This window comes from Carassius carassius, chromosome 46 (assembly GCF_963082965.1).
Source record: "Carassius carassius chromosome 46, fCarCar2.1, whole genome shotgun sequence".
Classification (NCBI taxonomy): Eukaryota; Metazoa; Chordata; class Actinopteri; order Cypriniformes; family Cyprinidae; genus Carassius; species Carassius carassius.
In genome coordinates, this window is record NC_081800.1 from 16,972,973 (window position 1) to 16,997,073 (window position 24,101).

Here is a 24,101-nt window from a genome sequence, read left to right on the forward strand (position 1 = left end):
TCAAGTTAGTGAATGTCTCTTCTTTAAGAGGTGAGATTGTGCTTAAATTTAATTAAGAATTGTCAATTTTTATCATCTCTAGATCAACACTAACATTCATTCAGTCAAATTTCTTATGAAATATGACAGAATCATTTATTCTGAACAAATCCTTAACTATTTAATACTCAGGCAAGAGTCTTGAATGAATTTTGACTTTATTTAAAACATGGGAATATGAACATTTCTTTTAAAAGAAAATCTTATATACCTGCTTTACAGATTTGGTCACATGTATTAAAAAAGAAAAATGGCAACGTTAACATTTTTCATAGACAAATGCGTAAGTGCTTTATACTTCTCTGTGGCCAGTAACGGGAATATGGTGAGACTTTCAGGTATCGATCAGGCGGGTGCATATCTAGCACTTTTTTCAGTTAGTGCTACAGACAGAACATCTGAATAGACAACAGAAAGAAGAATGTGTGGTTCTCCCCTACTGGACTAAATACATACAGACAGTTACTGATGGCACATTTGAAAAACATTCCATTTGATATATTTTCATATTCAAAGCACTAAGATGAAAGCTTATATTTTACAAGATATAGAGCAGTATTGTTGGATGGCAAAAATCACAGTTTAAGGTAGAGAAACTGTATAATACATTTCAATTTTAAGGACGTTGATGAGTTTTAGCACTAAAGACTAAATACAGAAATGGTGACACAGAACACTGTAGAGTACGTGGACACAGAATTATGTCTACATTTGACACAAAACCTTACTGTTATTTTGTGCACATGATATGTATTTTACATGACTTTTAGCCATTGATTATGTAAAAAGAGGCTGAGCTATATCATTTTGTGCAACTGGATGAACAAATGATACATGGCATAGTAAAGCAAAACTCGCTAGTGATATGTAATTTAAAAAACTTTTTTAAAAACGTTTAAAAAAAAAATATCAAAATTTTTTTAGGTTTACTGGCCAAATCTGACTGTAGACTCATACGAATACTGAATGTTGAATATGCAATCACACACAAGTCATGCAAATGAAACGACCAAATAAACTGCTATCTATATATGGAATATGGCAGAAAACTAATATTTGCATAGAGTTGAATAAAACCTATCATTTCTAAAAGGTCTAAAAGAATGCCGTTCTTTTACATTGCTATACATTTCAGCTCACATCTGTGTCTGCATCTGCAGACAATCCATTTCATTCAGGACACTGAGAGTAAAATATCGCTAATCTACTCTGGTCAAATATCCATACTGGAATATGTTTTTCTGCATCAAATTTAAAGGAACAAAATCTTCTGGCAGACAAAAATGTGTAACATGCTAAATCTATTTGGTCTCTCTTCATAAAACCATGTGATAGCAAATAATTTCCTGTTTCACTTGTCAGTTATAATGATACTTTCAAAAGTAGTCATAAAACTGAAACAGGGAACGACTTGCAAGTTTAGGTACTACACGCTAATGAGACCAAAGGTTCATCTGATTCTCGCAGAAATTTCATAAAATTTCATTTAAAAGTTGCTAGCAATCATTCACTATGATTACGGAGTTGAACACACTGTTCCTTTAAATTGCACGGTTAGTGTGTTTATGCAGGAGAAAGCGAGTGTGACACAGAGTTGTATACAATCCATGTGATAAAGACACCCGCTGCCCAATGATTCATGGATATGAATGTAAGAAAAGTGCATTTCTTCTGATACACTTGTTTTGGGAACAAATTGGTAATGTGTCCTTTTGGGAGTTGTACTAGATGTCCTTAAAGCACCAAGCCATCTGATAACCTTTTCCAGCAAGAACAGATGCTTTACCTCTAATTAAGATCTTTGTTAGTATTTTGACAAAAAGATGACAAAATTCCCTCCAGTGCTTCCATGTCTATTTCTTCACTTGAGGGAGCTTGTTGCCTGTTATAGAATAAACAAAGTTGACAATGTTAATAAAGATAAAGAACAGATGTGCGAATGTGTTACCAGAAAGTGATGCTGATACATCAGTAAACCTTACTGTGGCCGTGACTCACATTGGTGATTGGTAGAGTGGTCCTTGACCAGGCATTTGCTCTGGCATATATGGAGGTGTAGACTGAGGAAGTCTGGGATAGGGCAACAGAATCACAATAGTCAGTGATTAAACAGCCATTGCAGCCAAACTTTTACTTGGGTGCTATTGTTCTATACTAAATTCTGAGCTGCCTACCAAGTTGGCTAACTCAAACTATGTTATCACATGTGCCCTCAGTGGTAAAGCCACTCTCCACAAGCTCAGTGAAAATTAGCATTCAAGATGGCAGACAGAGCCAAGAAAAATGTTCATTATAAAAAGACATTACAATGTTTTAGGTCAGTAAGTTTTATTTTATTTCTTTATACTTTTATTCAGCAAGGATGGATTAAATTGATCAAAAGTGACAGTAATGACACTGATAATTTTACAATAATACTGACACTGAAGACTGTAGCAATGATGCTGAAAATTCAGTCAACACAGGAATAAATTACATTTTCACACATTTTAACATTGCAATTATTAAACTGCTATTTAAAATTGTAATAACATTTTACAATATTACTGATTTAACTGATTGGTTGTTTTTTGATCAAATAAATGTAGTCTTAGTGAGCATAAGAGAAATTTTTTCAAAAGCATAAAAAAATTCAACATTTTGCTATTCATTTTTGGGGAATATTGCGATGTTAGCTTACCAACGTGCTAATTTCAGACTCTGCTGGAATCAACCATGAGTGTCTATTGTAGAAGATTGTCTTGTGCACTTGATATAACAATTAACAGTGTTTCAAGAGACTGTATTTTGGTTAGGATGCTGTCTCAAAAGCCATCGATGGCTTGTTTTACAATAAAGCCTTCTTATTTAGAAATATAATCAGCATAGTGTCTTGTCCTACTTGTTCCATTTGAGCAGACAGATGTGAATGTGAATTAACTTTATCAAAGCGAAAGTTTAATTATACTTACGGGGAGAAAATGGCCGGATTCCTGTGGGGGTAAAAGGGGTATTTTATACACCACCCAATAAAGACTTGTTAAAAAAAATGGCAACAGTGTGTATATCTGTGGCTTTAACAATGATTTGATTAATCCAATACGCACATGTTTGGCCCATAGACATTGGTCATAGACTGCCCAAACATATCCATAGGGGTGTCAGGTGGTATGTTGGCGGTGGAGGAACGTTGGTCTCCTCTGAACATGAAAAAAAAATACAATTATGTGACAGACATTGTCAATGCCTATTACAGTACCAGTTAAATTAACTGAATTAATTATCCTGTCATACTATATGTAGAAACAGTTCTCTTTAATTACCCAGAGTTGTTTTAACATGAAAATGTTCATAAAATTATACTTCAGTTTATAATATATTCAAGGTTTCTTTATTAATACCTGAGGGTGAATTTGTTGACGTCTTGAAAAGTGATATAAATTTACAGCAAAATATCTTTACTTACGGGTTGACTACTGTTGTTAGTTTGAATGGTAGGTAACCATCAGGATTAGGGGGAGAAGGCACTGTTTCAGGACACAGACGCATCATTTTTTAAACGTTTCGCTTATATTTAACACAATATATATATATATATATATAAAACCTCAGTATACAGACATTGTCTTAAAGATCTGGTTGCACACCTGTAAAGAATTTCTTAAATACTTCGTTCTTTGGTAAGTCTGGATACACATGAGTGATGCAGTTAATGTCCCGTATGCGGTCGCCAAGGCCAGCTGAATCCAGATCCTTCTTAGTGAAGGGTTGGATATTCTGGATTTTCCTGCCTCCATCTAAGCAGAAAAACAAAACATTTAACTGCAAATTATCACTAGATCAATACATTTGAATTAGTCTTGCTGATACTACATGGACATATTATATCCATCTGTCGGGTAAAATAAACTTTTATCTGTAACTTAAAATAAAATAGATCCTTTATTTACGCAAAAGGCTCTTTCAGACTAATTTTGTTCCTCAATACTTAAGTTAGACAAAAACAAAATTGTATATACCATTCAAAAGTGACAGTATTTTTACATTGTTAAAAAGTTATATTTCGAATAAATGTTGATTTGAGCTTTCTATTCATCACAGAATCCAAAACAATATTAAGCAGCACAACTTTTCAATACTGATAATCTGAAATGTTCCTTGAGCACCAAATCAGCATATTAGAATAATTTCTGAAGGATTGTGTGACACTAAAGACTGGAGTAATGCCTGCTGACAATGTAGCTTTGCTGTAACAGAAATAAATATATTTTTTAAATATATTAAAAAAGAAAACCGTTATTTTAAAGATGCAATGAAATTGAAATATTGACCTTTTTTCTCTCTTCTGTATTGTGACATACATCCCAGTGTAACAGTCTATCGAAAAAGAATAAAGGTAGGATGGGAACTTGGTTCTATGCATTGGTTTTTGATTGGAATTTGAGATGTGGGTGTTGCACTCAAAAAAAAATGGAGGAAGATGAACACAAGCGTCCAGTGGCGGGATTTGAACAGACTAAGCAACTGGAGAAAATAAATGAATCATAATTTAATGCCAATTTTAAACTGTAATAATATTTCACACTATTGCTATTCTACTCTATTTTTAAATGTAGCCTAGGTGAGCATAACAGGCTTCATGCAAAAACATCAAACTTACCAATCCCAAACTTTAAAACAGTAGTGCATCATATAGTATGAATATTTGAGACTTACTATCACTGGGACCCACATAGGCGATGGTGATGCCACCAATCTCTGAATCACTAAAGCGCAAAAGAAAGGTGCCGTTGGGTTTGTTTTGCAGGATGACATGGAGATGCTGTTTTCCAATGAAGCCAAAGATCAATCTGCAGGGGCAATGAGGGGCAGAAATCGAATTAGTCTTATCCATAGATTGTAAAAATAAGATGGACGACACGTCTCCAATTCCTTTCACTTTAGAAAAGTGAAGCCAAAACATTCTCAGTATGGCCGCTGTCATCTTAGCCCGAGTCTGAGCAGTAGTGAGGTGGAGCTGAAGTAGCCCCTCACTGCAGAACACAAAATCCAGGGGGCGTGGTTGGTAGGTTTAGGGGTCTAGAGGTGGGAGGAGTTGGATCTGGATCCAACCACGCCCCTTGGATCTTTTGTTCTGCAGTGAGGACCATCTCTGGGGCCGAGATATCAACGTTCTACCTAAACTCCCACAGACCCAATCGAAAAATCACACTCATGATGCTAAACCCTTTTTATATACAAATCAAATAACAAATTAAATGCAAAAAAAAAGTATTTGAAGTGTAATTTGATTATTTAGTTTGTCTCACGTCACATTACATTGAGAGGGCAGGGTTTATTACCAACATATACTGCGTCCAGCTACCTGAGGGTGATCGAAACGTCTTGTCTTCACTTTTCAGCGTTTGTGCGGCACACTTGGACTTATCTAGTTCCCTTTAAAGTGAAAAACAAACTGAGGAAATGTAACTGTACCCATCACTCCAATAGTCTCTCAGGCATTTCTTTGTAAGATCCATCACCCCTTCAAACCACTGCCAGAAGGTGAAGTTTCGACCAGGCAGGACTTCCTGTGTTAAAACAGAAAGAAATCAGTCACACCATTTCGCCAACCAAAACATCTGTGAATGTTACATAAATTTTGCTAGGGTCTCTAGAGACATAGATAAATTCGTTAAATTGGGCACAAATGCAATGAAATTAAAGACACAACAGCATTTAAACACTGTCGGTATTCTAATAAAAGTATAAATAATATGAAAAAACAAACCTACTATTCATCTGTCAGACAACACATGCTCATAATATTGTATAATAATGCATATAAACAAATGCATGTTAGTGGCACCTTGTTGAACTGAGCCCAGGACACTGGCATATTGCTGAAATCTTCATTTATGTCTGGCTGGTCGAAGATCTTCTGGGCAAGAAAGTGAAGGTTGTATCTGTCCAAGCACCGCTGTGTCTGCACTTCAGACATGAATTTACTGCTAAGAGCTTCACACATCTTCTTCCAGGGCACACGCTCTGGAACGACGAACGGAACCCTGTCCTGAAATCATCACAGCACAGAGAACACATTGTTGATTTGTTCACAAAACCTTGAAAATGGCAGACAAGAGGAAAAAGACGTTTGACGGGGTTGTTTCAGATTACTCACAGGCTCAGAGAAGGCACAGTCCCATATGATGGTCGCCATAGCATTGATTTCCTGACTACCATGTACAATTACAACCACAGGGAGAGAGATTGTCTGGAAGATGAATAAAACAGTAAGTTACTGTAGTTAGTTACCTCACTCATACACACCAACATAGACGTTTTTATGCATTAGTCCCTCCAGGATTTTGCAATTGCAGAATTAAGCACAAACAGCATTATTTGAAAAGGGAGTTATCTTAGAGGGAGTTGGCTCATCAAAATCCATAATTCAGTGCCTAAACAAATAAATCAATACGTTCAACTGTCATGTTGCTGTACTGCAGTAAATGCCTTTGTAAAATGAGCAGGGATGGAATGGCCATGAACATTTTGGCCATAAAGGACTTACAAATTGTCAGGTTTATACACAAGTGTTAATAAAATTCCAATATGAAAAACAGAGATGGTAATATTTAAATTTTTTTTTTTTTAAAAATTTAATCATTGATTCATGGCATCACTTGGTTTATATAGAAATTTTTAATAGGAAATAAAGGATCCAAAATGAGCAGCGGAGAAGGTGATATTACATATTTTCCTGTGAGGGATTGACTTGGTCATTGTCTTTCCAACTTGTTCACTTCCTTGTTTATATTTATGTTTCGATTGTGTGGGACAAAATGAAACTTTCTAGAAGTTTAATGCTGGGCTACTCTTAAAATAGTATTTACAATAATGAATATAATGTATATTAGTCCTCTTAATGCTTGATTTCACTATTTTTATTTTTATTTTTAGTAAAGCAGATTTATAAGTATTTCTATGCTGATGTCACCAGAGGGGAACAAGATCACAATTTCAGAATTTGCTCAAATATTTACAGGTATTTGTACTCTCACTGTCACTAAATACATAAGTACATCATGATTATAGGTGGGATTTTACTGCAAAACAACAAAAAATGGTGTACATATCGGCACAAATTTTGACAGCAACAATTTCAGTCACTTTGGGTGGCAAAAAACGTTAAAAAAAATCACGGTAGGACTGATATATGTATCTAATATTTGATGACTAAAATACGATGACTAAATAATAAACTTAAACAATTCATAGCATTAACATAAATTAGTAAAAGAAGATGGGCAACCACCTGAATGCTATAAGGGCTCTCACAGCCAGTGATGGTTAATTCTGTGGTAAACAACAAAGCGAACTTTTCCTCCGTCACCGACTCAGAACCCTTCCTGTCAGCTCGTTTGATCTTCCTTATGGACTGAAGAGGAAGAAAACAGCTTCTTAAAGTGAAGGTATTTTTTAAAAATATCAATGTTACAGTGAAATCAGTGAATCAACAGATATTACAGGGAATCAAAAATCACCACTCTCAAAGAACACTTGTTTGTGACAAAGACCCACCATGTTTCTAAAGGTAGCACAAGTGCTCTTGCTTGCAGTGTTGTGCTCTAAGATTGCCGTGCTGTTGATAAGTTCTCCTACATTTTCACTAAGTGGACCAAGACAGAGACAGAATGATTATAAAACATTTGCATATTTTATAAGTGTATGCTACACCTCTAAAATTGAAAATTGTATTGCCACTGTATGGTTAACAGCTCAACTGAAACCCTGATTCTGTTTGCTTATCTTGTTGAGCCTCCACTTCCTCTTTATGTCTGAGAACAGCAACAAAGGCTGTCAAATGTATGACATGTATAACAGCTTGTACAGGCAAATTTTCACATACAGCAAAGGCACAAAAGTCACATTACAACATAATGCCACTTAAGTTGTAGATCGAAGGTGATATTGCACACATGAAACAAGGTTCAGCAACATATTTTCTGTTCACCTTCAGTTTCTTTGGCACGTAATTGTAAAATGACATCAAGATAATTAGTTCAAATTTTCATCACCTTTAAAAGTGCATGATAAGTGAAAAACACTTTGCAGTTTTTTTTGCATCTGTGAATGACAGTCTATAAAACTGTCCATTTATACTATCTTGTTATGAAATAATATGGTAGCACTTTACAATAAGTTGCAATTCTTTAACATCAGTTAATGCAAAAGGCATCATGAACTAATGATGAACAATACTTTTAAAGCATTTATTAATTTACGCTAATATTATTTACAAATACACTATTTTTCATTGTAAATTTAAGCTTGTTCATAAGTTAATTCATTTATCTTTAATTATTTATATCTTGAAATGTTAAAAATGTATTATTATATACTAGGGTTCAATAGTTTAAAAATAGATTAAAGTGACAGAAATATAATTCCTGTGATGACAAAGCTGAATTTTCAGCAGCCATTACTTCATCCTTCAAAGTCACATGACACTAGAGAAATCATACTAATATGGTAATTTGATGCTTGAGAAATATTTCTTCTTCTTATTATTATTATTATTTTCAATGTTGAAAACAATTAAACTACTAAATATTTTAGTAAAATTGTGATATATTTCAGGATTATTTGTGATCATTGACCACAAAACCAGTCTTAAGTTGCATGGGTGTATATGTAGCAAAAGCCAAAAATTATAAGATTTTTCTTTTATGCAAAAAATCATTAGGATATTAACTTAAGATCATGTTCCATTAAGATATTTTGTAAATTTCATACCTAACATATATCGAAACAGTTTTGATTAATAATATAAAACTTTAAAGGCGATTTTCTCAATATTTAGATTTTTTGCACCCTCAGATTTCAGATTTTCAAATAGTTGTATCTCGGCCAAATATTGCCCTATCCAAACAAACCATACATCAATGGAAAGCTGTATTTGAAAAATTGACACTTTAGACTGGTTTTGTGGTCACATTATAATGAATAGAAAGTTCGAAAGAACAGCATTCATTTGAATTAGATCTTTTGTAATATTACAAATGTCTTTACTTTCACTTCTGATCAATTTAATGCATCCTTGCTGAATGTGGCAGTTTATGTAAAAATGAACATGTATTATAATTTATTTGTATTAATAAATACTGTAAAAGTACTGCTCATTAATTCAAGATAACTAATGCATATTGCAAAACACCTTTTTGATCCTTATTGTAAAGTGTTGTTAATTAAAAAATTCTTATAAAAATATTTTCTAATTAATTATAAAATAAACAAAATAATAAAATATGAACAATAAAAAGACAGTAATAAAACAATTTATTTATTTTAAACTAAATAAAACAAAACACATAAAAAAATAACATTTATACTAAATAAATAATTAATATTTTTTCTGTAAATATGGTCCTATGGAGATTTGTATGTGCGTATTTAAAAAAAGACAGCATGCTTACTTGGGTACGACACCTTGTCTCGCTTGAGCCTCAGTAATAATCTGAGCCTTCAACAGGACAGGTTTCCCAGGGGCCATCTTCTCTCCCAGCAGATAGCGTACAGTGGTGGAAAACTTGGATTGGGTTTTGATGACCTGGGGAGGCTGCTTATCTACTACCAATGAACTGAGTTGCCAAGACAAAAAAATTACAATATCAATAAACAGAAGAAAAAAGCACTGACTTTTTTTACATGATTGCATAATCATCTGTTGTGATTGCAAGATGACTAGGAACGTTGCAATCTTATCTTTCTCAGATCTAAAAGAGCCCTACATACTTCTGTATGAGAGTCTGGAGCACATGTGCCAGGCTTTCCTGCAATGTGTGAAACTGCTCAACCACTCCGTGGTCTCTCTTCACCAACATGAGCTCCTGCCTCAGGTTACTATTTACTCCAAGCAACTGCTCACACCTGCCACAGAAAAAAGGAAAGAAAAAAAGAGAGAACGTGGAAGACATTTAGGCCAAATAGCACAGATTCCATGCGTGAAATAAAAATTTGAATAAAAGCAGTCAAATCAGAGGAACTGATCAAAACATGATCCACAGTACATGAAATATGAGTGCACTTGCAGAAAGGATAAACAAAGTTAGAGCTGCAATATACACAATGCGTATTGTCTGGTGAATTACAGTCTGTCAATCTGCTGAAATTCAGGAGGCACAAACCAAACACTCAAACCATGAAGACAAGCCTGTTGAGTTTTTTTAAAGAAAGCAACAGTATCTGATAACAACATATTTTAACTCCTCTTGTGTTCAAAGCCAACTTTTGTAACAGGGTCAGATTGCTCACATTGGTTTCCATGCAATTTGCCAAAAATTAAAAAGAAAAACTACAGATTCATGTAAAAATTCAATCTTTAGTAGAAATCTCTATTGTAGTTTGTCAGGGGTTTACGAATATAAAGTATAAAAATATAAAAATGTAATAATTCCTATCTAATAATAATTCCTATCTATTTTATATATATATATATATATATATATATATATATATATATATATATATACACACACACACACACACACACATACAGGGGTACCTCTCAATAAATTTGAATGTTGTGGGAAAATATATTTCAGTAATTCAACTCAAATTGTGAAACTTGTGTATTAACAAAAACCCACCAAGTCACCTCAACCTTCATCTCAACAAATTAGAATACTTTATAAGAATTTCTGGCCTTCTGGAAAGTATGTTCATTTACATGTATGTTCATTTTACATGTACACGGACTCAGTACTTGGTATAAGCTCCTTTTGCTTTAATGACTGCCTCAATTCGGCGTGACATGGTGGTGATCAGTTTGTGGCACTGCTGAGGTGGTATGGAAGCCCAGGTTTCTTTGACAGTGGCCTTCAGCTCATCTGGATTTTTTGGTCTCTTGTTTTTCATTTTCCTCTTGACAATATCCCAGAGATTCTCTATGGGGTTCAGGTCTGGTGAGTTTGCTGTCCAGTCAAGCACACCAACACCATGGTCATTTAACCAACTTTTGGTGCTTTTGGCAGTGTGGGCAGGTGCCAAATCCTGCTGGAAAATGAAATCAGCATCTTCAAAAAGTTGGTAAGCAGAAGGAAGCATGAAGTGCTCCAACATTTCTTGGTAAACAGGTGCAGTGACTTTGGTTTTCAAAAAAACACAATGGACCAACACCAGCAGATGACATTGCACCCCAAATCTTATCAGACTGTGGAAACTTAACACTGGACTTCAAGCAACTTGTGCTATGAGCTTCTCCACCATTCCTCCAGACTCTAGGACCTTTGGTTTCAAGATGAAATACAAAACATGCTCTTATCTGAAAAGAGGACTTTGGACCATTGGGCAACAGTCCAGTTCTTCTTCTCCTTAGCCCAGGTAAGATGCCTCTGACATTGTCTGTGGTTCAGCAAATTCCTTGACACGTCTGTGTGTGGTGGCTCTTGATGTCTTGACCCCAGCCTCAGTCCATTCCTTTTGAAGTTCACTCAAATTCTTGAATCAATTTTACTTGACAATCCTCTTAAGGCTGCGGTTCTCTCGGTTGGTTGTGCATTTTTTTCTTCCACACTTTTTCCTTCCACTCAACTTTCTGTTAACATGCTTGGATACAGCACTCTGTGAACAGCCAGCTTCTTTGGCAAAGAATGTTTGTGGCTTACCCTCCTTGTGAAGGGTTTCAATGATTTTCTTCTGGAAAACTGTCAGATCAGCAGTCTTCCCCATGATTGTCTAGCCAAGTGAACCAAACTGAGAGACCATTTTGAAGGCTCAGGAAACCTTTGCAGGTGTTTTGAATTGGTTAGTTGATTGGCATGTCACTATATTCTTATTTGTTGAGATAGTGAATTGGTGGGTTTTTGTTTAATGTTAGCCAAAATCATCACAATTAAAAGGTTTAAATTTATTTAATACACAAGTTTCACAATTTGAGTTAAATTACTGACATAAATGAACTTTTCTACAACATTCTAATTTATTGAGATGCACCTGTATATATATTTGTCATGACTACTTGCAGTGACTATTTGCACACTGATGTGGAAAAAAAACATATAAGTATATAAATGTTATCTAACATTATTTATACTTCCCCTTTCTCTTTCTCAAATGCTTGTTAGGGGAAAATTGGTTTCTCAGACTTCTTTTCAGTTATGTAACAGTCTAGAAATTGAGATTTAAAAAAAACTACACAACCAAAAACAACCTTTGACAGATTTTTTGACTGTTAAACTGAAATAGATGAAAATTTTCCCTGGCTGACTGAGAAAACAAGTCTCAATTTCAAAAAAGTTTTAAGTCCTATTTAAGGTCTCTTGTATTTTACTTTTTAGAGTTTGACAAGTAACAATAAATATGAAAATCTAGTGTGGGTCAAACTGGCCCAAACACAAAACATAAATGATATATTTACTGTATAATATTTTTCCTAATCAGCTTATGTAATTTTAAAACTATTTCATAATGTTCGGCCTATGCAGCTCATGGTGATACTGAGAAATGTAATTACATAATTTTTTTTAAGAACATTTGTGTTTACTTTTGTATGATAAACAGTTTTGGTACTGTGCTGGTTCACCACCTGACATCCAATTTGAATCCTTAAGCAAAAATAGTTTTCTATTAGATACAATTCTCTCCGTATTATACATTTAAAAAAAAACTTGACTAAATCATTCAAAAACTGTTTAATAATAAATAAAACAGTTCAACTAGAAAACATTCAGGAAGTGGTGATCTAAATACTGTGACCATGAAGGAACTATTTGTGGCACAGAGCCCACTGTAAAAAAGGCAAAAGAGGCCAAAGTAAATAAAACAATGAAAGGAAATCAAGTTACTATTTAGTTGATACCATTCATGGAGTAATACAACTGAAACAGAAATGTCACCATGTCTGAAGAGGGCCAAGGTTGTCATCAAAGTGCAAGCCAATGCTTGCTCGGTGCTGTTCCCATCTCCAGGACTTAATTCGGAGAATAAGACTGGCCTGGCAAAGCTCCAGAGCGCACACAGCCTCTTGAAGGAGCTGCATGCGCTTCTATAAACACACAGACATAAACAAACAATGAAAAACAGCTCCACTGCAACTAAGTTTTCTTCACTTCTCTTCCATGTGACAACCTCTTTATGATGCATTTAAGCATTTACCTTTGCACAGACTGAATAGTTGAACTCAAGCTGCTGTATGCGATTCTGCCTAGTGACTAGATCTGAATGCTGTGGATCCAACTCATTTTGACCTGTAGGGAGACAAGAAAAATTTCATTAGATATGCTGATATGCATGTTTGCCTGTGTGCATGTCTATTAAATCATTATGTGAAACTGTATCCTTTACATAATGTCCTGATTATGATAACTCACTCCAGTGGTTAAGAACAGTTCACTTGTGTGGTTCTTCATGATGTTCATTTTATGTTCACAAATTTATGTAAATTAATAATCTCTGGGTATCACCTACTACAGAGAAGTACAAGTGGTGTTTGCTTACTATATTGTAAAATTGCTGCAAGTGTCTTTTTCACAAGATATATGTAAAGGAGTCAGCAGATTTGCATTTGGGTCTGTCAGTATAGGTCATCAGGATGGGGTTTGACTCGTAATGTTCATAAATCTGTCATAATCTAATTGTAAACACATCTGAATAGGTATACAGTGTTTGAAAGAGAGTGAATTATCCCCTAATTATGTCGAAAATAATCTCTCAATGAAGTATTATTCACTACTAGGTTAACTTTAAGTATGATTCTGAACATCTCTAAGCAATGTTAGCAAGAGCCACTCCAGTGATGAATCCTTTACAGATGCTCATGTCATTTATGGTCCGATTTGCTTTTCGCTTTCCTTCCCTTTCACTTCCTTTTCCTTTTAGGATGACTGACGTACAGAAAGTGTATAAAAAGCCTTCTGACTGTCCAATCAAAAAATAACTTCTTATTTTGCTGTCCGCAGGAACTAGGGTTGTGATATCTCAGTACAGATTTATATCTCAAATATCTCCATTGTATCATAATAAGCACAGTGTTACTCCTGTGATAAATTTTATGTTTTTATTATCTATAAGCTCATTATGAGAAAAAGCACACATACAAAATTAACAATTTATATACAATACATTTAAAAATGTATTAAATATTATATATAATAGTATTGTTATATTACAGACTTTCAGTTTTGGCATGTGACAATCTTGATAATTTAATAAGCATATACAAACAGGCTAATTATAAATTATTACAAATAAATATAAAAATCATTAATTAAATGTAAGATAATAAAGCAATAATTCAGTTTAATCTAAAAAATCTTCTAGAGAAGCAAATTATGACATTTTTGAGAGTAACAAGAGCTATATGATGGACTGTAAATATTAGCAAATACTGAAGGCTATCTGTCATGCACTTGTAGATGAGAGACTCATAAAGATGATGATAGTTCAATATAAAGTTTAATCACAATCCAAGAAGATGAATATCAATACATACAATCTAATAGCCAACAAGGACTGGTACAGAGAGGGAAACTTAAGTAGAGAGACTAACAAGGGACAAACAGGTGAGGATGAACTAATAATGACATAACAAGAACAGGAACAGGAACATAAACAAATATGGCCACACAGAACTAACTAATGAATGAGAGACAGAAACAGGGCCAATGAACACGTGAGGGATGAAAAACACAACAAAACGTCCAAAGGGTTGTGACACAATCGCACACTTCAAATTCCAAAGAACTGCAGTTTTTCCAGTACAGAGACTTTCACATATATGCACATTTAATCTGTCTTCAATGCATTTCATACAAAGACTACTACACAAATAGAGAACATTTAAACTGATCGTTCATATAAATTAACTTTTGAGTCTATGCATTTTAATATATTTTGCATTGATGTGCTGTGACATCAAATACTTGTCGAAACTTCAAATCAAGGCTAGACTTGTTGGAGCCCTCATGTCGGAAACAACTATTTACACATCTGCTGCTCTAGGGCTTGTCTTATTGCGTTTTTCAATCTGGCATTGTTTCATAGCTTTATGTTAACCGTGTCAAGCAGCTATGTAAACAGAAACGTTGCATGGACTGTGCCAAGTGTGCAACCACACAGGGCCTTATGCCTGGCCTGCAAAACTGCATTTGTTTTATATAAGGAAAACCAGTCTCCAGACTCTTGGCTTATATCGAAATCCTAGTTTTGTGCTTCTAATTCGTGAATGGTGTATTTTATTTTATTTTAGTCTCCACGATTATCATAAATCACGCAACACTGACGTCTTACGCACTCCATTAAGTAATATATATATATATATATATGTATATATCCACAGCTTGTGAGAAAACAACGGCTGTCTGTAGTAAATGCTTCTCCATGTGAAACCGTGCAGGTGATGAAGATTTACTACTGATTACAGAACCGGTTTTACTGACAAGATATGCATTACATATCGCATGCGATTTATCATGCATTCCTATCATATATAGCAAGTCGCACAAAAAACTGAGACAAGAATTTTTGCCCATATTGCCCAGCCCTAGAGTGTCATCTATAAGAAACTTGCTGAGTAAATCATTAAGACACTTTTCTTTTTAAATGTGATTTGGAATAACATGTATTGTCAAAAGCTCAATACAAAACAATGAGTACTGTAAAAGTATTATATGATGATAAGCAGTTCACAAATACCTTGAACTTAATAAATAAGAGAAGGAATTAATGATACAGCAAAACATTCATTAACATGTTATAACCTAAAAAGTGTTTAATACATATGGAATTAATGACCACCAAGCAGCACTTCCTCCTTTGTTTTCAGTTAAACAAACACCTTTTAAACAGTGGGGGTTTGAAAATGTCTTTTATACCGAGTGCTTTCAGCAAGGCAAGCTTGGCCCTGTGAAACTTCAGATGGATTGATTATTTTCAAGTGATTTAGACTATTTTCATCTTCATAAGAAGATGAACACCAGTTAATTCAGTCCAGAGTGTCTTACTGTTATGTAAAAAATAAAAAATAACTATCTCCTACCTTGAATCGACTCCATTTCCTGTTTTTCCCAGTTCAAATCCTCTTGAAGCTGATGAAGTGTTTGGCGGCAGTTCTGAATTTCCAGAACTTTGAGCACCAGATTGTCCACATCAGTCTTACCATCCTCTCTTGCAGGTTGTGGGGTGCCATTGGTAGCTGGAGGACCCTGAGGAATTTGCTGGAAGGGTGGGAAGTTGGATTGCATACCCTACAAACAAGCACACAAACACCCAAAGCAATGACATAGTGGTAATTTACATGAACTTACAAAGTTAAGATTGCTGTGGCATTATTCTAACCAATTCAAAATACTGCAGAAAAAGGGTTTTATGCCTACCACCTGTGTTAATAAATGTCTTTCTTTTCTTAGAATATCTCGAACTGTCCTCACAAGTTGCATGGGTTGTTGCTGGAACACACTCTGAGAAGCAGTTACATGAGGTTACATAGTAAATAGTCAGAAATACAAACAATGTCCTTTGTCACAACATGTGTCAACATGGCAGGCTGCCAAGAGTAATAAATACAGAAACATCCCACATGAAGATCATATAGACATCATACAGACACAGATCATATAGACAGTAAAATTCGTGTTGCTTGTAAATTCAATAATGAGCTTTTATATTGTTACTGTACTGAACCCAAAGCAAATGATTAAATATAGAAAATATAGATTTTGTCTAGTTTATTTTTTTTCCACTCATTTTTAATGTTAGAAATGTTAGATACTTAAACCTGAAGAGAAACTTTATCAATTCAATTTAAATTCACACAATAATGGACCCCATAAAACCTCTTGCATCCCACTTTAAAAACCCTGCGTTGAAAGTCTTTATTTCAATTGGTTTTATATGTTACAGTAGCTTTAAACCAGCAAAAATCATGAGGATTAGGAATATTCATTGTGCAGACCAAGTTCCGGCTGATATGTTGTAGTTTGACTCTCTCCACCACGTTAGGATTGTGTTGGGCCACCTCCTGCAGCAAATGCACCATCTGATCCAACAGCCTTCGGGCCTGAGGCTCCTGCTCCATGTTGTCTACATCAAAGTTCTCCCTAAATCAAACATTACACAGACATAAGATTTTTATAGCACTGCTGCATAGTGCATAGAGTTATCCTTGGCAACTGTCACAAACTGACATGGAACAATGTCTTTCAAGTTTAGCTTGTCCTGCGCTGTTCTTCAACCGTCATCCCAATTCTAATTATGATGAGAATTGATAATAATAATAATAATAAATGAATAAATGATTTAGCTCCCTGTCACAATTTCTAAGCAGTGTAACTACACTAAATAGTATGCATCAGAGTATAGTCACTCATATTGCAATTTGTTTTATTTAGTCACCAGTACATATTAATTTATAATAATATGTCATAATAATCATTTGAGCTTAAAGAAAAACCTTCAAGCCTAAAGAAATTAACTTTTGACATGTTTAAAATCATGTACCCTCACATGAGATGAAGACTCCAGTCATATCAGTAGTGTAAATAAAGTTCTTTATGTAACAAAGACAGGGTCACCTCATGGAGGGCGCCATATTGGAATTACTACGTCCTCTTTTTCCATGACAATTCCTGGATAGGACTTATAAAGTGCCTAAAATGTCCTGATTTTGGCTTTGTCGCCTCTATTTGCTGTGCTCTGTACAGTCCTCATACATTATATGTATTAACCTGTATTAGCATTGACCGTTCTCTGTAGATCCCACCTTCTCACATGGCACGACTGGTCGATTATGTACAATGCCTGCATGCTATTGGGCAAACTACTTTTCAGTCATTACCTTCAGCATGTATGAAAATATTTATGAATATGCCTAATACTACTCACTTCTCTAATTTTCAGACACTTTCTTTATGGAATAAAGTAATCATTGCTAGCTGTGAATAAAGCTTTTCTACACTGCCATCTGTGATGTTGTATTCACATTAAAATACAAAGCATGGATTTAATTTGTGACAGTGATGTCATACCATTTCTGTTCCTCTATCCAGCTGGCCAAATAGTGCCTGACGTCCAGAGGGAATGTGTCTGGGTAGAGTTCATTCAGTATCTGAGTTGACAGGAACTGTAACTGCGGGGTCATTTGCGCCCACAGCGCCATAGTGTGCAGGCACTACAAGAAATAAAAAATAAATCAATAAAAACATTTCACAACTTTACCACTGCACTGGAAAAACTGCATTTTCGGTTCTTTGGAATTGGAATTTTTCAGTGATTGTACAATGAAAAAGATTATTCAACCATGTGATGTCTTAAACATAAAGCTGCAGTCCATTCAACATCTTTAAACAGTGATCAAATCAGTCAAGCATCAAAAAAATAAAAAAAGACATTAAAAAGTTAACAAAAATCTTGTGAACAATCAATCAGTTTAGCTCACTTTGTAAACAAATATTTTCACTTGGCTTCAGAAGGCTTGGAATAAATGAGGTCATTTAAAAAATGGTGCTTGACAGACATAGTCTCTATAAACTCTCAATAATTTTGAAGGTGATTAATGTTTCATCTCTTATGAGGGTGCATGCATAAAAAAAAAATCCACACTAATGCTTTACTCATTGTTCAACGTCTTAAAAGAAGGACGTTGACTATTGCTGTTTTTTTAGGTTTACCTATCATCATACAAGCTAGAAAACTATCCATGCATGTATAAGGACAAAACACAATACCATATTTTTATAAAAATAAAAACTAATTACTGAGTGTCTAACAAGTTCCCTATTCTGAACAAATTCAATTGAAACTCTAAATTCTTCTATACAAAATCAATGTCATTTTGAAAAAGGTCATTAAAAATAGCATCTGATGGCTGGATAAAATAAGTGAAGAAAAGTCCAACCTTTTATACCATGCTGTATTTCAGACTACCAGAGCAGGGTTTGTTTAATGCTCTCTGTGACTTTTGTTTGGACAAGGGAGAAAAGACAGTATGCCTGCCTTATCTCTCACCAACATAAGGGGACAGAAAACACTGTGCCACAACATGCTTGACTAAACAACAGCCCGGCAACCCAACCATCACTAATATAAAAGTTTACTTACATAGATTGTTGTTTAAGCACATAATTTATCTTTATTCTGCATTGTGAGAAAGTAAGAACATATTTAATACGAAAATGCTGCTGATTAATTAATTTTTTTTACAGGATCGTAATGGAACTTTATTATTTTTATTTGTATGTATTTCTGTATGTCTGGATAAGACCAGTGAAACATAAATAGTTAATTTTCAGAATTGAAAAAACTTAAGAAACTTAAACCCAGACATAAAGTAAAGTTAGGTAAATGTGTTAAATGTGTTAAATAAATGTAATGCGGTTAAACATACTTAATTTCATGTGTTATAAATGCAATAAAAACACAATATATTTAATATAATGAAATCAAATGCACTTTACATACAAATACCATTAACAGAAATGAGATCACACTGTTAAGATTCACTAATTCTAGTTCGGTCTAGTAGAGTTGCCTACAAGCACACATGGTGTGTAAGATTTAAGCAGTGAAACTGAACTGATCCAGCACGAAAGCATGCTGGATCATGTCTTCCATAACTACTACTGAGCCACTTCTCACTCCTATTTTTTTTTTTTAGCAGGAATTTACATCGTCCATTAAAATGTCACATGAATGAAAATTATCAAATGAAATATAGATATTTCAAAGAACACTGGGATCCAGACAACTTTGGGCTCCCATTATATGTACAAAAACACATTTTTAAAGTATCTTTTGTAAATCTTCCCTTTAATCTACAAGGAAAACACAAATAAGGAAAACACATAAAACTAAGTAGATATGCTTAGCAGTAACCATCTAAATAGATAGTTTGTACTTTGTTAAAGCTTGTTTTTAAAAAAAAAATCTAATCAAATATCAATTTAGCAGTAAAACAGGATATTTCACAATAGGAGCTGCACTGAACCAGGCAAACTGTAGTGTAATCCCATGTCATTGTAGGACTCTCGAAGACCTGTCATAAGGTTCGTTAAAATATGTAGTTTAGCCAGTGCACTGTACAAGAAATACGTAGGCAGTGTTTCTGTAGTAAATTGCAACATATTAATCAATAAATTACTCACTAGTTTCACATTCGCTGTAAAATCATAGGGCGTAATTTTATGTATCAATTTTTTTTATATAATATATAATCAAAGATAAGACACTGCCCAATAAAGCTCTTTTACTAGATAGAAGTGTGAACACAAATAAATGTAACACAAGGTGTATGTTTTTCATTCACTTAAGCTCATAACTCATCCTGTAATTGGGAATCCCTCTGTTCTAAATAAAATTTCCCTTAGATCCTCTTTTTTTTTTTTAGTTGGCTTCATGCCAACTAATAGACTAAAGGTATACCTGCACTAATGTTTGACAAAGGTATTGGTGCAGCGTAGGTGAAAAAAGGCCACACCTATGTGCATAGCAGCAAACCTAACATCTGAACATAAATCATTCAAGGGAAATATGTCATGTTACAGGACAAACAGATGAACCATGGAAATGTATTAGATGACAACAGCCTGTTAAACTTGACCACTGTGTTGATCGGGAGTGTTAGATTGCTATTGTGCGAACACCAGAAGCTGTGCAGGAAAAACAGGTCTGATAAAAATAAACGGTGCTTAATTCTGTAGAACACATACTGTTAAAAAAAACAGTAACATCTAAATTAACTGGCTAAATTCAAGTGTAAAATATTATTTAACATCACTAAATCAAGCAAAATGCATTGATTTACACAAACAAAAGTTTTTTTTTATGGGTTAAATCAGGTATAAATCAGGTTCCCACTTTCTACAGTCTAGAAGTACCGAAATAAATTAATATAAGAGGATCTTATAAGATGAAATAAGATGGCATATTCATAGAAGCAGGGTTTTATGGCTTTTAAATAGTTGTGTAGCAATATAAATGAGTCTTGTTGCTTTGCTTTTACCGCTGCAACTTAGCAGGTCATAGGCAAAGGGTCAGATGCTTAAATCTTCCATAACTTGTAACTGGTTCTCTCTCTCTAACATAAAAAGACTTAGATAGAAATATTTTCTTTTTCAGCACTGTGCTGATCTTTATGTGATAAGGGCTGCAAAGCAAGGCCATATTATCTGAATCTTATTTAAAGACCCCCTGTGTCGTAAAAATGAGTTTAAAATGAGTAGAACGTGTTAAAAAGTTGCAATGTTGTTTAAATGTCTGTCTGGTGTTCTTAATATGCTTAAAAAAAAACATGTGCAAAATCAGCCAACACCACTGCTGAACATTTTTTCCTTAAAACTGGAGAATATCTCTACACTCTCAAAAATGCAGTTTGGGCGGCGAGACATATTCAAGCCATTTTAAAGAAATTATTTCAAGGGAAACACTTTTAAATATGTCATTTTGATTATCGAAGATGAGTTTTAAGGGATAAAATTTGTGACTGCAGGAGGACATTATAGATTTTCATTTTAAGTATTTGCAGAGAAGAAATGTAATTTGAAGCATTTTATGTCTAAAGGTCAATTCACACAGCGACAACAAACGCAGACAGGCAGCAACAGACACTTTGTTGGGTTCAGTCTGATCAGTGTGTAACCCCTGTTGGAGCTTGTTTTCACCAATTGAGCAATGCTGAATTAGTGTTTGTCGGGTCGTGGAATGTCTAAACTGTGACATAAGGTTTGGGGATTGTCTGCACTGGTCGATGTCTGTCGGTGCAGTGTGAATTGGCCTTTTTTTACCACAAAGACTGCTCTTACATAGTCATGTTTTGTTAAGACATCATCCTGGTAATGGATGTCCTAAAATATATTGGGACGGTAAGCATCTAAAATAAATATGGAAGTGAAAGCTCTGATAATTCGGTTTTGGAGAAATCTGATGAGAAGGGTTTGCGTTCACATTGAAATCTCTTAAGTTTGATAAGTGATTTTTTTTTCTTATAAAGTCAATTGTGTAATGGACAACCAAGCAATCTCTCAGCATTTCACTCAGAAAACAATGCAATTATCACAACAAGCCAGCCTTACACTGAAACCTAGACAGCAGTTGGCACCAGACACTTGGAGCACTCATTCATTTTATTTGATCTCTTTATTTGACTGGATTGATAATAGTCATATCGTATGGCAGAAATGAACAACTGAACAGAAATGAACAAACTCATAACCTTTTTCACTCATCTAATTATTGTTGATACTACTTGAAATACTGTGACTAATAACACAAAAGACCTGAGCAAACAACTTAAAAACTGAGAAAGTATTCATTATTTCTTCAGGCTACATTAGGGAAACACTATTTTTCATTTGGAAGAGAAATGTGCATACAATCTCTGTTTCCTAAATAAACTTTAAATTAACTTAATTTATTTTTAACGGCATCATTGCAATTAATCATTGCATTGCATTCTAGATCATGTCCATATTCCTGACAAAAACTACCCATCAGTAAATAGCATGAAACTCAAAACATCTAACAATGACAGACAGAACATTGATTTATTTCATCTTATCCACTTTGCACAGAAATAAACACTGCACTAAGCCTTTTTAGTGCATTTTAAAAGGCTACAGCAAATTCATATAATATTTATGAAAAATAACAGCATGGGGGTGTTACATCCCAAAGTATGAAGTTGAAAAGCAATGTTCCAACAACAGTGAGGAAGGTTTACAAAGAACAGACGACTCTCTAGTGCACAAAAAAGGCCTAACACACCAATGCCATAAACAGCCTATGGGGAACAGAAAGTAGGGCGTGAATTCGTGTTGGCGCTCGTGCTTAACACTTAAGTATTTTCCAATATCAAGTGTAGGCGCTTGTGCTTAACACTTAAGTATTTTCCACTATCAAACTAAAACATACATAAATTACTTGACATTTAGCACAATAATATGAAAGTCCGCTACGTTCTAGTCACATAAGTAGACCTTCCTCCCTTGCTGTTTCCAGTAGAGTCAAATACAGGAAACTTGTTGAATATGTGAATTCTCATGATGTCCTCGCGTATTTTGTCATGGAGTATCGAGGCACAAATATGGTCATGTCATTTTGGTGTCGTTTAAATATGCTAACATACATATATAATGGCCTAGCTAAACCGACTTCACAATCATACTGAGATTAAAATGGTTTTTCTGGTCGCTCGCTACGCTCGACAGCGAATTTTCGTGTACAGTAGCGGAAAGTGGGCTATTACAAAACTCATGCTTCCTCCTTACAAAAGCGATAAACAAATTCAGGTCGCGATAAACTCACCGTCCGTAGTTTACATAGCAAAAATACAATGTTGTTAGAAAACAACTTACATGATTTCGACGCCAGCTCTTTAACACACGTAAAGAGATATAGAGTTAAGTCTGCGCCTTCCGTGTGCGTTTGTTGTTTTTTTTCTTTCTATCCACCTACTTTCACTTTACACTGACACTGAAGCTGCTGCTGCCTATTGGTCATCCTGATGCAGCTCTTCTACCCGGTGAACGAGAAACTTTATCCCGCTGGATATTATTAGAAATGTATATATATATATTCCGTTGTATATAGGCTACACAGGACATTAGATATCTCATCGTTTTTAAATCTAGTTTTATGTGTGCCAGAAAGTGCCTATTTATTTTGTAAAACATTTTGTCTTCGTACTTAAAGTTAAAAGGCCTATCTTGACACTTTTGTGAGTATTTTCGATTTTTACTACCTTGGTACTTTATTATCTTCATACTTTAGCATTTTCCTACTACATCTTCTGTGAGCTTCATATTTTATTAAGTTCATACAGCCTAGCCTGCTGCTTAGCCTATTCATTGTCTGACTCTGCACAACGATCTTAATGGTCATTAATTTCTTTCTAAAAGTTAACACACACACACACAATTAACTTTTAGAAAGAAATGAATGACCATAAAATTTGCAAAACAGTAATGCTAATAAAGAACTTCAAAAAGAAAATGAGAGAGAAAATCTACCTAAGAATAAATCATTTAACGTTACTATCGAAGAATATGTCGTAAATACCGGTATATTAAAAATTATAAATATATTACACATTGACACTATAAATTCTAACTCAC

At 34.4% G+C, this 24,101-nt stretch overlaps 1 protein-coding gene across 2 annotated transcripts; it reads right to left on the minus strand.

The window, feature by feature from the left end:
• Positions 1 to 180: 180 nt before the first annotated feature.
• Positions 181 to 23,502, minus strand: LOC132129341 (signal transducer and activator of transcription 5B-like). 2 transcript variants are annotated; one of them, XM_059540893.1, is made up of 21 exons: positions 23,343 to 23,502; positions 18,021 to 18,163; positions 16,949 to 17,093; positions 16,374 to 16,454; positions 16,034 to 16,241; positions 13,153 to 13,244; positions 12,894 to 13,042; positions 9,793 to 9,927; positions 9,474 to 9,638; positions 7,579 to 7,666; positions 7,313 to 7,435; positions 6,179 to 6,271; positions 5,867 to 6,070; positions 5,494 to 5,588; positions 4,735 to 4,868; positions 3,666 to 3,815; positions 3,485 to 3,545; positions 3,126 to 3,218; positions 2,991 to 3,011; positions 2,038 to 2,109; positions 181 to 1,921 (listed from the first exon to the last, which is right to left on the minus strand). In XM_059540893.1, exons 2-21 carry the CDS (start codon positions 18,149 to 18,151, stop codon positions 1,828 to 1,830), a joined length of 2,334 nt encoding a protein of 777 aa, XP_059396876.1. In that variant the 5' UTR covers positions 18,152 to 18,163; positions 23,343 to 23,502; the 3' UTR covers positions 181 to 1,827. The 2 variants fall into 2 exon arrangements, with proteins under 2 accessions (XP_059396876.1, XP_059396875.1); XM_059540892.1 differs by having other exon boundaries at positions 16,371 to 16,454.
• Positions 23,503 to 24,101: the final 599 nt, after the last annotated feature.

Excerpts from the sequence above, each read along its gene's own strand:
- LOC132129341 (XM_059540892.1), bottom strand. The coding sequence starts at position 18,151 with ATGGCGCTGTGGGCGCAAATGACCCCGCAGTTACAGTTCCTGTCAACT. Across the intron at positions 16,242-16,370 it reads GACATTTATTAACACAGGTG|GGTATGCAATCCAACTTCCC; the intron begins GTAGGCATAAAA and ends GCTTGTTTGTAG. Across the intron at positions 3,816-4,734 it reads CTATGTGGGTCCCAGTGATA|ATGGAGGCAGGAAAATCCAG; the intron begins GTAAGTCTCAAA and ends TTTTCTGCTTAG.